At 43.0% G+C, this 14,271-nt stretch overlaps 1 protein-coding gene across 5 annotated transcripts in view; it reads right to left on the bottom strand.

Annotated features, from left to right (window-relative positions):
- Window positions 1–14,271, bottom strand: part of LOC145350125 (myosin light chain kinase, smooth muscle-like) — a 331,906-nt gene that overhangs the window by 22,937 nt on the left and 294,698 nt on the right. For all 5 annotated transcript variants that reach the window (XM_080199061.1, XM_080199060.1, XM_080199063.1 and 2 more), the window contains 2 exons: window positions 13,088–13,305; window positions 9,815–9,938 (listed from right to left, as the gene is read on the bottom strand). In XM_080199061.1, coding sequence (XP_080055187.1) covers window positions 9,815–9,938; window positions 13,088–13,305 — 342 coding nt within the window. The remainder of the gene's footprint in view (window positions 1–9,814; window positions 9,939–13,087; window positions 13,306–14,271) is intronic.

The raw sequence follows: 14,271 nt of genomic DNA, 5'->3' as shown, positions 1-14,271 counted from the left end.
TTGTCGAGTAACTATTTCTGAAATTTTCTTGAAGCAAATATTTCCCAACTGCATTCTGATTTTGGATACTTAATTTTAAAATTGCTTTTAGAACTCAGAGTTTGAAACCAAGAAGTAAACACAAGTCCACGCTGATATGAGTAGCAAACGTATTGCAGTGGAATGCAATGAATATATTGTATAAAATAATACTAGTCTGATTGTTGCTTGAACATCCTAACATAATAATTGTTTAGTTTATAGAACCGCAAGGAATTTTTTGTATTTTCGCTCAGTACATTGCTTCATAGCAGTCATTTTTTGTTGCGTACATTAGATTGTATCATTTTCCCTGAAAACAACTGCAGTAGTTTGTTTCCAGTTGCCTACTCTACACAAGAAGATTTTAATATTATAATTTCTCAAAATGATAAGGATGGGCTTTAATTTAGAATACATGGAAAACACTGATGTCTCTTTGGAGAGCTCATATAATCCATAGACAAAACGGCTACCATGCAACAGACATTTCCATTTAAGTCAGGAGTTCGCTTGACTCAATAAGGCATTTAAAGTATGGTATTTTGAAACTGAAGAAAAACATATACAATGTAGCCCAGAATATAACAGTAAAAGAGTTGCAAAAATTTATGGCATTCAAATTGATTTTCCATATAACAAGTCCTTAGTACAGTTAACCTGCTTTTACTTTATCAGGTCTATTAGATCTGCTTCAGTACAGAGTGTATAAATCTGGAATGAGCACTATGCTCCTTTTATATCCTTTTAAAGTTAATAACTGGTAAGAGTGGATCTACTTTCTATGGAAACAATTTTCCATCCGGAATGCAAAAATAAACTGATTTATCTTCAGACTGTCGAAGGAGCAGATGGCATTGGGCGCAAGCCATCAGCTCCTTCCTACAGTGCTCTGAATTCTTTACAATTCTAGTTTGTTTTAGAATAATTTTAAGTTTATTATCAACTTCAATTCTATTTACATGATTTCTCTTTATCTTAGTCCTTACACCCATTTAATGAATTTTGGCTCCTTTTCAAGCACAAAATCATAAACACTGGGCTTTTTTGGGATTAAAAATGCACTTATAAACATCATTTCCTTTTAGTTAAAGCTTGCCAAGATGTTTTTTGAACCCATCTGATGAAGCCAAAAAATATAAATGCTTCTCAGTTTTTAATGTAGACCACATCTCGTGTAACTTTTGAGGCATACGGTATAAAATTCACTTCCCATATTTTAATGTTCTGTTACTTGCATGAGCATCATTTTATTGTATCATTCACACGAGTTACCTGATGATAAATTAAGGGCTATTTTTTTTCTCTGCCTACTCTTCCATGCATTCTACCAGGGATATCAATGTGCTCCAACATTAAAAAGCTTGACACCATCCAGGACAAAACAGCCTGTTTGATTGGCACCCCTTCCACAAACATTCACTCCCTCCACCACCAATGTACAGTGGCAGATGTGTGTACCATCTACACGATGAATTGCAGGAACTCACCAAGGTTCCTCGGACAGCACCTTCCAAACCCACAACCACTACCATCTAGAAGGACAACAGCAACAGGGACATGGGAACATCACCACCTGCAAGTTCCCCTCCAAGCCACTCACCATCCTAACTCAGAACTATGCCACCATTCCTGCACTGTTGCCAGATCAAAATCCTGGAACTCCCTTCCTAACAGCGCTGTGGATGTCCCTATAGCACATGGACCACAGTGATTCTAGAAGGCAGCTCAGCATCACCGTCTCAAGGACAATTAGGAATGGATAATAAATGCTGGCCTAGCCCGTATCCCATGAATGAATAAAAAGGCTTTCTGACTGGAATGGTTAAAAACATTTTTTTTTAAAACCCAATATCACTATAAAATAGTGGCATTACTAAACTGAAATGTTTACTTTCTCCACTACAATTTGCTTTCTGGCCTTAAATAAAATCAATAATATCAAGCTTGATGGCCTATCTGCTATTTACTAAAGTATTCCCCTAAAGATATCTGTAATCAGCACTCATCCTTTCTCCAGTTCAGAGAGCAACTGAGTGGACAATGATAACTAAATTCAAAGCTGCATAAAATGGACAAGGAGATTGCAATACATGATTAATCCATTGCAATATAAGCAATAATCAGTACAGCAGTACTGGTGCTACCTGCTCATTTCAACGACTTCATCATCCACTCAGTGTTAACCAGCCAATAATACAAGTAGTTAAACAACAATTACAACTATACTGCATTGCTTCAAGCTGAATCTTAAAGAAAAGATGCATTATGACACAACATGGGAGAGTATGGCTGCAAGAGTTTTGGATGCTGCACTGGAGGTCTTGGTGAAGGGGTTGGAAAAGTGAAGAGATATCCTGTATCCACAGGGAGCCAGGAGGTTCTCCAGACACACACTCAGAAGGCAGGATGAACAAATGGCTATTGAGATCAATGCCAGGGGTTAGTGGCTGAGTATGGATGTGGTGCTGCACAAAGTTCAATGACCTCACAGGTGTGACCAAGGTCAATAAGTGCATCTTCAAACGTCATATCCAACCAACTGCCCTAATAGCCTCAGATTCGGCTCATTATAGCCCCATCAATCACCTAATAACCATCTTGAACAATTAGGACATATATGGGACTCTTATATGCTGCACCTCATCCTCATTTAGCAAGCTTCCCACCCACATCTTACATCTTGCACACACAGCCAGCTATGACATCCACATCCCCCAAACAGATAATACCATGCTCTTAGTCACAATCTCGAGGGACAACTGAATGCAGAGGCATATGTGCATGTTCTACCACCACCCCCCCCCCAAATAGGAAACTGTTTAAGCCGATATTGGAATGATCATTTCTGAAGCTAATGGCACGGCTGAAACCATCAAAGATGATGGCATCTTCATACGGAATCCACCATTCATACCATTCCACTCCCCCCTCATCCTGCACTCTCCACAGCTTTACAACCTGTAGTTGGTGTAAGCATGCATATCTAACTTTGTCACCCTCTCGACACTACAACTGTATCTTTTGCCCTTCTCAAGAAGTGCTACTGGGCCAGAGAATGGACAAACAGCAAAATGACAGTCATGGTGGAGACACATTGTCACTCGATTTCACGTTTCACAACCATCAACTCAGATACTGACACGGCAAATAAATGGGAGGATAGCAGCTGTGAAATCTGAATGTGGTGAGGTATCAGGGACAATTTCTTTTTATTCTTCCAAGGGATGTAAGTGTTGCTGGTTGGGCCATCATTTGTTACCCATTCCTAATTACTCTTGAACTGATTAGCTCAGTAGGCCTTTTCAGAGGGCAGTTAAGGCACAACCACATTGCTCTGGGCCTGGAGTCACATGTAGGGAAGACCAGGTAAGGATAGAAGACTTTCCTCCTTAAAGGACATTGCCATTACTGAGACGTGTTTTATATTCCAGATTTAATAATTGAAGTCAATTTCCATCACCTGCCAGAGCATTACCTTGGGCATCTGGATTACCAGCTTAGTGGTGTTACCATTACACTAATATCTCTCTTTAATGGCCTGATGCAGAAGAGCAGGAGCTGGGACTGCACAGAAAGAGTGGGAAGTGGGACAGCTCAGGGAGCTGGGATAAAGCAGGGACAATGGGAGCTGGGATACAGAAGGAAGAGTGGGAGCTAGGATAAAGCTGGAATGTGGGAATTGGGATGAGAACAGCAATACCAAGAGTAGATGTTTTAAAGTGGCAATAGGCCAATTTGATTAAACCAATAATCAGTCTAAAAAATTGGATTGGGAACAGTTACCTGAAGGGAAATCAACGTCAGAATTACAGGGTGTATTTAAATAGGAAGAAGCCTCAGGACATAAATATTCCACTAAAAGAGGGTGTGATTCACAAATGTTGCATTTTCCAAACCTGTCTACAAACCTCGTGCTGGAGAACTGGAGGACTGCTAAAGTCAAACCATAGTTTAAAAAGGACAAGAGTCTGAGTCTTTGCAGGTCAGTCAGCCTAACCTCAGTGAGTGACCCATGAATAGTAATGTAGAGAACCATGGAAGGAAAGGTCAAAGGTCAACTCTGACTAATTTGATTGACTTTTTGAGTTAATAACAAGGAGAGTTGTTGACGGTAGCAGATTTGATGTAGTCTACATGGAATTTGGTAAAGCTATTGATAAGGTTCCAAATGGAATACTGATTAAAAGCTCATGGGATGTAAGAAAAGGTGGCAATTTGGAGTTTTGGACACCATATCACAGGATGGATATGATCTGGATGCCACTCTAAATCCTGCTCGCCAGAGGAATATTGGAAGGATTTTCAGGTTGATAGTCAATATGTTTGGCTGCGTTATCAACACATCTTCCATGCTCACCAAATCTTGGATGGTGACTCGAGCTGGAACTTCTGGCTCCAGGGGTGCTACCATTGACTTAACTGAGTCACATAAAATTATGAAGGGCACAAAGTAATTGGCAGAAAGAATGGACGTGAGTTGAGGAAGAGGTTTTTCAGCCAGATGGTGTCTGGAACGCTTTGAAAGGAATAGAGACATTTCAAAAAATACTTGGAGATACACTTAAGATGTCTTTGCTAATAGGATAGCGGACCAAGAGCTGGAAGATGGGATGAGACCGCAGAGCTTTTTCTCAGATGGCAAGGCATGAAAGGTTGAAAAGTCTCCTTCTGTCTCATAAATCTTTCATTCAATACAGGAGAATAGAATCCCTACAATTCAGAAGGAGACCATTTGGCCCGTTGAGTCTGCACCGACTACAATCTAGGCCTTATTCCTGTAGCCATATATACTCTGCTATTCCCCTGACATTAAGGGGCAATTTAGCATGGCTAATCAACCTAATCTGCACATCTATGGAATGTGGGAGGAAGCTGGAGCACCCAGAGGAAACCCACGCAGTCACGGGGAGAACATGCAAACTCCATACGGAGAGTCACTTAAGACTGGAATTGAAACCGGGTCCCTGGTGCTGCCACTGTGCTGCCCAATTTTTCTATGATTTGGAAGCATAACAGAAAGCCGTCTTTATCAGGATATGTGTACGAATCTGACATCAACTTGACACAAGCTTTGGGTGGAGTCTGCAGTCCCTCCTTTCTGACATGGAAAGGGTCTTAAACTCCGTCAACACATGTAGATTCAACCATGATGCAGCCTCTAGTGGCTGATGTCGCAGTTTCCCATTGCACTGTAAGCGGCAGCTACCAATATTTCAGAGCTGTAGCCACTGGAGTAGCACAGTGTAGGAGAATGAGGACAGCCAGGGGCACAGAGAAAAAGGGACTAACGGAGTGCACAAGAGTGATTATTGATTTGTGTATGCAGTGTGGCATGGTTTGATTTATAGATTTGGCTTTGAATGTTTACTTTGTTATGGATTTAATTTTTGTGCTGTGGTTATTGGTCTTGCACTCGGATGAGTTTCTCATGGAGACCCTGGACAGATCAGCCCTTTTTAGGTCCTCTTTCTCTTTTTCTTCCTCCTTGCCCTCATATTCCAGCCTTCATCTGCTCTCTGTATTGCTGATGGCAAGGACTGTCATCTCATGATATCAGGATTACACACCATGCAGCAGACCACCAGCAATCTTGACACCAGCTCTGCTGCATATTGCAGGGCTCCTCCAAAACGGTATCGATGGCAGAAGCATGGGCTACTTGATCCATTGTGTGTGGCAATATGGCTTTCATTGTATGTATGAAATATGTATGGGAACCGCAGCAGAATCATCAGTTGTGATCAGTGGATACACCACTCTGGTTTGGCATGGTTGTCCAAATGTGGCTGGCATGCTGGACACCTGCAGAATAAAGGCATCATGATTGCTGTCAAATTGTCAGGAATTAATCTGCATGATTTTCTGCTATGGTCAACACAGCTGGACAGCAAGGGAGTGGAGTCATTTTTAGTTTCTGTACCTGATAGAATTGACATGTGGTGCTTGCAAGTGATGGTGTGCAGGCAATGAAAGCCTGCACCATAGGAAAGACTGTATTCCTAAAGAAGCCATACATTTGCTCCGCCTGCTACTCTCTGGCAAGAGAGACTGAAATTTCATTCACCCTCATTGAAAATGGAGCCTTAGTGACCTTCCTTACATAATAGTGGACAGCAAACTGCAAAGATGTTGCAAGTATCTCCAGCTCCAGTCTGGAAGAACCAGAAGCTTAAACATTGATTACAGAGGTCACTATCAGAGCCACTGGCAATGCTGTACTCATCTGCTCAGAGGTTGCAGTTGTGGCTGTGACAGATTTCAATTGAGACATCCATGCTGAACACATATGTTGCACACTCATTGTTCCTGGCTGAAATTCAAGTTGGGCAATTGTTTCTTGGACACTCTGCAAAGAAATGGCCTCCTGCTGAGAGCTCGTTTCCACCTCATCCTCCCTCTTCCAGCAGCATGTTCTGTTCTGTGTGACCTTTGTTCATTCTCTGTGCCATTGTCCATTCAAAGGGGAATATCAATACATAGACTCCCCACAGTGCAGGAGCAAGCTATTTTGTCCATTGAGTCTGCACCAACAATAATCCTATCCTGGGTTCTATCCCCACAACCCCACACATTTACCCTACTAATCCCAGGACACTAAGGGGCAATTTAGCATGGCCAATCCACTTAACCCGCATCTTTGGATTGTAGGAAGATACTGGAGCACCCGAAGGAAACCCACGCAGACATGGAAGAACGTGCAAACTCCACACAGACAGTGCCCCAAGCCGGGAATTGAACTCAGGTCCCTGGAGCTGTGAGGCAGCAGTGCTAACCACTGTGCCACCATACTGCTCTATGGGCATCGCTGGGAGGCCAGCATTTATTGCACATCCTTAGTTGCTGAGTCACCACATTACTGTGACTCTGAAGACCGGTGAAGGATGATAGATTTTCTTCCTTAAAGGACATTTGTGAACCAGATGGGTTTTTCTGCCAATCGACAGTTGTTTTATGGTCATTAGTAGATTCTTTATTCCAAATTTTCTTTGTTGAATTCAAATTCTGTCACCTGCTGTAGCAGGATTCGAACCCAAGTTCCCAGAACATTAGCTGAGTTTCTGGATTAATTGTCTAGCCATAACACCACTAGGCCATCGCTTCCAGGGTGACCAGTGCATTTACCAATATGGCATCTGGTGCAACCTGTCCCAAAGTGTGCATGAACTGTACTAATGCCATTTTGGAGCTTGAAGGAGACACAAAGAAATGATGTAAAGTATTCCAATTTCTTGACGTATAACTTCTAATGCCATTTTGCCCAGATAATATGACAAATTCAAGGTTTGGCAACAATTTTAAGGAAGCTTAAACCAGTCAAATGTTGTTGACTCTGAATTAGCTAAGAAATTAACAGTGGGTTTAATGTACCCACAGTTACTTTTGCATCGATAACTTCCCAATTTATGGCAAGGAACAAATAGCCCAAACCTCGCAAGTTGCTAGAGGAGTTTTGTCACTCTGCCTTCAGTCTTGTGAAAATGGGAGCCTGCCATGAACCTCCTAATGAGTTTCTACCATTTACTGACAGTTACTAAAGGAAACTCAACGTTCTACAGTTTTGACTTGGCTGAAGGAACCAAAGCTTTGGTTGCTATGTTTGCTGATGACACAAAGATAGATAGTGAAATGTGAAGAGGACACATGAAGGTTACAAAGGGATACTGAAAGGTTTAATGAATGGGCAAAGATCTGGCAAATGGAGCATGGAATGGGAAAATGCATAATTGTTAATTTTGGCAGGAAGAATAAAAAGAATCATATTATTGGAATGTTGAGAGATTGAAGATGTCTGAGATGCAGAGGGATCTACGTATCCTGGCGCATGAATTGTAAAAGGCTGGTCTGTAGGTACAGCAAGTAATTAGCAAAACTAATGGAATGTTACCCTTTATTGCGAGCGGAATTGAATACAGAAGAAGGGAGGTTTTGTTTCAGTTATACAGGTCATTGGTGAGAACGCATCTCCTTATTTAAGAAAGGATGTAAATGCATTGGAAGCATTTCAGAGAAGGTTTACTAAAGTTAAACAGGAATGGGTGGGTGGTCTTACGAAGAAAAGTTGGACAGGTGAGGTTTGTATCCACTGGAGTTTAGAAGAATCAGAGATGACTTGATTGATCCTGAGGTGTGGAGAGAGTCTGGTATTAGTGGCCATTGTTCAAACGAAAAAGTAATTTAGAACTGAGATTAGGATATTTTTCTTTCTCTCAGAGAATTGAGTGTCTTTGGAGCTTGTTTCCTAAAAAGGTATTGGAAGCAAAGTCTTTGAATATTTTTGAGGCAAAGGTAGATTCCTGAAAAGCTGGGAGGTGAAAGGTTATCAGGAGTAGGTGGGAATGTGGAGTTGAGGTTACAATCAGATCAACCATGTTCTTATTGAATGGTGGAGCAGCCTTGAAGGGCTAAGTGGTCTTCCCTTGATCCTAGTTAAACATTTTCTGAAGAAATGCAATAGCTTTCAGTCTCAAAATATCATATTATACTGATAACATTAAAGTAGGGGATTCAAAATGAGTCTTCATTCCAATTAATTAACAAGTGGCAAGTAAGGGCATATAGTGGTTAGCATTATTGCCTCACAGCGCTAGAGACCCGGATTGATTCCTGACTTGGGTCACTGTCTGTGTGAACTTTGCACATTTCTCCGTGTCTTTGTGGGTTTCCTCCAGATGCTCCAGTTTCCACCCATAAAATATGTGCTGGTTAAGTGCATTGACCATGTTAAATTCTCCCTCAGTGTACCTGAAAGGTGCCGGAGTGTAGGAATTAGGTGATTGTCACAGTAACTTATTTGCAGTGTTAATGTAAGCCTACTTGTGACAATAGTAAATAAACTTTAAAAATGCTGTTGAATAAACTGATCCATATGCTCAGATTAGGTCAACAATAGTATATCCACAAACCGTGGGGATTTGAATTCAAACCCCAATACAGCAATTTGTATTGTGACTGTTACAAGATAACAAGACACAAAGCGCTGCTGGATTACAAAAACCTTACTTGTTCACTAATGCCAAGGTTTGCTAATGCCAAGGAAAGGAGTTTGCCATCCCTCACTGTTTTGTCATACTTGTGAATCTAGTCCATTACCACATGATTGGCTGTTAATGAGAGGTGGCAATAAATGTTGTGACGCCAGTGCCACCCACAACCCAAGATCAAATAAAGAAAATTCTAATGAACAATATTACAAATAATATGGCAGTAGAGTACATTATTGCAATGTGGAACAAGACAGAGCTCACACTGTTCTGTTAACTTGAAAACATGCTTGTGTTTATAAAATTACAACAAGTCTTTAATTTTCCAAACAAAGGTACCTGTCAAATTGTCACCAGACATTAGAAATAGACCCAGAGTTAGATCATTCAGATTTCGAAAACCAATCTTATTTGCATCAATTTAAGTGAAGCCACCAATCTGATCTAAGATCAAAGACACTGGAGAAATTTCCACTTCTATCATCCGCCTGCTGTAAAACACATCAGAATTTTGTCCTATTGGTTTTAAGATGATCGTGTGGGTTCCGCACCAAGCATGGGATCCACATTGCCAGGTTATCGGCATGAAGTTGGGAATCATGAAGATGAGAATTATCTCCACTAATTCCTTCAGTTACAAAAAAATGAAACAAAGCTATTTGCAACTCAATTGTGAATTCAATAGTTATTTGTGAATCAAGTAAAAATGGAAATCTGCTTTGACAAAAATATAAAATCTATGTCTGTGTCTATTTTGCACACACTCATGATATCGTCAGGTTCACATCATGGTTGCAATTAACTTAACTTACAAGATGTAGCAGATGACACCTATGCTCCACATATCTGTTGCATATCCAATTGGTTCATAGTTGATGACTTCAGGAGCCACAAATTCAGGTGTTCCAAATAGAACCTTTAGAGAGGATGTACTTTCTGGAAGAAATAGCAAAAGGATCATGTTATGCATCAATACTCCATTCTGTGCTGAAACACACACAGACCTTTTTGAGTTCCGGCACTATGGTACCCATTGTAAAGGGTCATTTCTAGCCTTAGCAAAACATTTTCATTAACTGTTAACATTAGATGAGGTTTGCCAATGAACTGCTCCATTCATTGGAGAAGGAGTGTGAGTAAAGATAGGAGATAAAACACAATGAGCCATGATAGATGTGACATCTCAGTTTGGAGCAGAGATGGCAAGGTGAAGCATTCATGAACCAGTTGTGTCAATTCTTAAAGTCTGAAGTTTATTTATTATCAGAATATACATACAGTTTATATTAAAATACAATATTGTTGATCTAATCTGAGAACGTGAATACAAAGAAATTAATGTGTTTAAATTTATTCTGGATCAGTTTATTTATTATTGTCACAACATTAAAATTGCAATGAAGTTACTGTGAAAATCCCTGAGTTGCCACACTGTAGCACCCGTTCGGGTACACTGAGGGAGAATTTAGCGTGGCCAATGCACCTAACCAGCATGTCTTTTCAGAATGTGGGAGGAAACTGCAGCATCCAGAGGAAACCCATGCAGACATGGGGAGAATGCGCAAACTCCACACAGACAGTGTCCCAAGCCAGGAATCGAACCTGCGTCTCTGGCGCTGTGAGGCAGCAGTGCTAACCACTGTACCACTATGTAATCCTATGTGCCACTGTGCCGCCCTATGATTCATAAGTGAGGGCAAGGAAAACCTATTACAAACCCAAAACAAACTACATCAAGGGTGACTTTCAACTGTTGTCTGCCTGATTCTTGCATGCAAAATAAACAACCAGCAGTGAACAATGTGGCTGGCATTTGAATCTCCAAGTTCCTGTCTTGTATGTTAATCAGGTTGATTGTTAACTGAATGCACAGAGATCCCACCGTTCCCCCCCTCCCCCACACACTCAAAAGACTTGTGTGTATTGCCCACCTCAGGGCATTGGAAAGCACTCTGCGTCATGCAATACTTTTGAAGTGAAGTTACTGCTGTACACTGAGAAATTCAATAGACTCTGCCCACAGGCACCAGTGTTAAGCAGCTTGCCAGGCTGCCTTTATAAGGGCCACTCCCATCCATCATAGGGAAGGTGGTCCAGCAAGCTCCCAACAGCAACATGATAATGAACAGGTATTTGTTCGTGAGTGAAGTTGCTTTTGGGGATAAATATTGGATAAGATACCAGGGATAACTCTCCTGTTCTATTTCCAAATAGTGCTATGGGATTATTTACATCTACCTGAATGATTAGATGGGAGATTGTGTCTATTTGTGTTGCAGCCACAATATTCCATTTGGAAGCATTAATTATAGTACAGGTGGAACCTCAGCCTGGGAATATGTTAATAAGGCTTTGCTGCCTGTTTGAGGATATATTCTGAGAAATTCAACGGACCCTGTCTTTTGGTACCAGTGTAAAGCAGTTTACCAGGGCCATCCCATCCATTGCTGCAGGTGCATGTCCACTCTGACTGTCAGCTAGCAATATTCATATTTCCACTGCCTCCACCTCCAATTGGCCCAAAGTACTAGCATGAGGCCTAAGCATGGGCCGAATGGCCCTGACAATGAGGGCCAACTACTCACCTATTGTGCACTTGAGCTGCAAAGTGACTTGTTCATTTCCTGATGAGGGTCGCTTTGAGCTGCAGCTGCTTTTAGCAGGAATAAGTTAGAGGTTGCATACAGATACAAATTGGGATGTCTTCATAGAATCCCTACAATGCAGAAGGAGGCCATTCGGCCCATTGAGTCTGCACCTACTCTTTGAAAGAGCTTCTTATCCAGGCCCACCCCTCTCATCCTTGTAACCCACACATTCATCATGTCGAATCCATCTAAGCTGCACAGCTTTGGCTTGTGGGAGGAAACTGGAACACCCAGAGGAAACTCACGCAGACACGGGGAGAATGTACAAATTCCACACAGTTACCCAGGGCGGGAATTGAACCCAAGTCCCTGGCACTGTGAGGCAGAAATGCTAACCATTATACTGCCACCTATATAAGTTTTATAAAGTTTATTTACTAATGTCACAAATAGGTTAACATTGAATGAAGTTACTGTGAAAATCTCCTAGTCGCCACACTCTGGCGCCTGTTCAGGGACACTGAGGGAGAACTTAGCATGGCCATAGCATAGAGTGGGGGAGTGAGAGAGAGGAGGGAGATGGGGGAAGGGGGAAAAAGGAGAGAGGGGAGAGAGAGAGTAGAAGGGGGAGAAAGAGGAGAGGGAAAGGGGGGGTAGAAAGGGGGGAGGGGAAGGGGCAGAGGAGGGGGGGAAAGGGGGAATGGGAGGGGTGAAGGTGGAGGAGGGGAAGAGGAGGGGGAAGAAGGGGAGGAGGGAAGGGAAGAGGAGCAGTGGAGTGGGGCAGGGGAGGAAAGGAGGAGGATGGAGTGGGAGGTGGAGGCCATGGGGAAGGAAAGGGGATGGGGAGGGGGATGGAGAAGGGCAGAAGAACGGAGAGAGGGGAAGGGGGAAGGAAGGGGGAGGGGGGGAGAGGGAGGGGGATGGAGTGAGGTGGAAGTAGGGGAAGGGGAGGGAAGGGAGGGGGAGGAGGACGGAGTGAGTTGCAAGTAGAGGGAGAGGGCATGGGGAGGGGGAGTGGTCCCAGGGTGGGGAGAGGGAGGGTAGTGGTCCCATGGAGGGGGGTGGGGGAGGGGACAGAGGGGGGAGTGGTTCCAGGGTGGGGGTGTGGTAGGGCGCCAGGGATATGGGAATTATAGGAGGTTGAGAAGGGAGGAGGGGTGGCTGGGAGAAGGCCCAGGATGGGGGAAAGCAGATAAAGAAGTGAGAGAAGACCCCAGGCATGGCAGGGGGGGCAGAAGCCCTAAGTCTTCTGGAAGAAGGCATTTCCTTTATGGTTGGCTGAATTCTGAATTGACAGTTGCTCAGAATTAAATGCATTGTCTTAAAGATGTAATTGTGAGTCACTTTGAATAACAAGGTTCAGAAAATACCATATGCCTTTCAGTCACATGAGTCCAAGGTAACAGAATTCCTACTTTGTTCAGTGGGATCACTCATCATCTGGCAATATGGAATATGACATAGTTATCAAAGCTGGTATTCAGGTGAAATAATTACCTAATCTTCGAGCAAGACCGAAATCGATAAGTTTTATCCTTGCTCCTGTTTTGTTGACACACATGATGTTTTCTGGCTTTAAGTCCAAATGTACAATTTCCTGCTTGTGGATGAATTGTACACCTTCATTAATTTGCAACATGTATTTGATGCATTCCCTCTCAGTCAACTCGAAATCCTCATCAATTATTCTCTCAAACAGCTCTCCTCCTGAAACTCTGTGAGACAAAAATATATATAAATCACTGAAGGAGCAATGGGAGGAGCACATTGATTGACAGGGTATGAGTTATATACATACATTTTTGGGCGGGTTTTGGATCCATTGACTTCAACGGAGCACATAACCCGTTGAGGTGTAAAATGAACATCTGTGCCGCAATTTCCCCACATTGACACTCAGTGCCCACACTGGCGGGAAAATGGGAATGTTTCCCTCTGGTGTTGGCAGTGTCTTTCAGCTAGGATTCACCCACCTGAAAGATGAAGATGAGCTCATTTTGTGGAATCTGCCAGCCAGCCCCCCCCAGGGGGGTCACCATTTTTAAAGTCTCCTCGCTCAGAGATAGGGCCCACTCCCTGTAAAAAATGATATGGTGTCCCCCTCACTGAGCAGTGGAGCACCACCAACCCCTTACCAAAGAGGGATATCCTCCCTCACCCACAAATAATGATTAATCCCCCCAACACCACGTAGGCACGAGGGCAAACCAACCTGACCACCCCCACTCAAACACTTCACTTAGCCCCCTTCCTTCTCAGATATCTCCACTCAGCACCCCCTCAGACATCACACTTAGCCCTCCTCCCTCTCAAACCCTCTACTCAGACCCTTTTCTCCCTCAGATCCCCCACTCAGCTCCCTCTTCCCCCTTACCTCATATTCAGCCATCCTTTTCCTCAGACTCTCCACTCAGCCCCCCTTCCCCCTCAGATCCCCCTCTCAACTCCCCCCTCAGTCATCCCACTTAGCCCCCCTTCTGACTTAGCCTCACTCAGCCATGCTCTCCCTCAGATCTTCTAATCAGACCCCTTGCTCCCTCAGACCCCTCACTCAGTCCCCCTTGCACCTATTCAGGGCCCCATTCCCCTCAGACCTCCAAAACGATTGTGGTTTGCAGAACAGGCAGTGAAATCAGAGGCTGGCAACCAGGATTAAACTCTGTCAACTTTGTGGTTAGAAT

The sequence above is a fragment of the Carcharhinus amblyrhynchos genome, chromosome 11 (genome assembly GCF_965287045.1).
Source record: "Carcharhinus amblyrhynchos chromosome 11, sCarAmb.v2.hapA, whole genome shotgun sequence".
NCBI lineage: Eukaryota > Metazoa > Chordata > Chondrichthyes > Carcharhiniformes > Carcharhinidae > Carcharhinus > Carcharhinus amblyrhynchos.
Note: the sequence above shows the minus strand (reverse complement) of the source record. Positions and strands in the feature narration are given on the sequence as shown.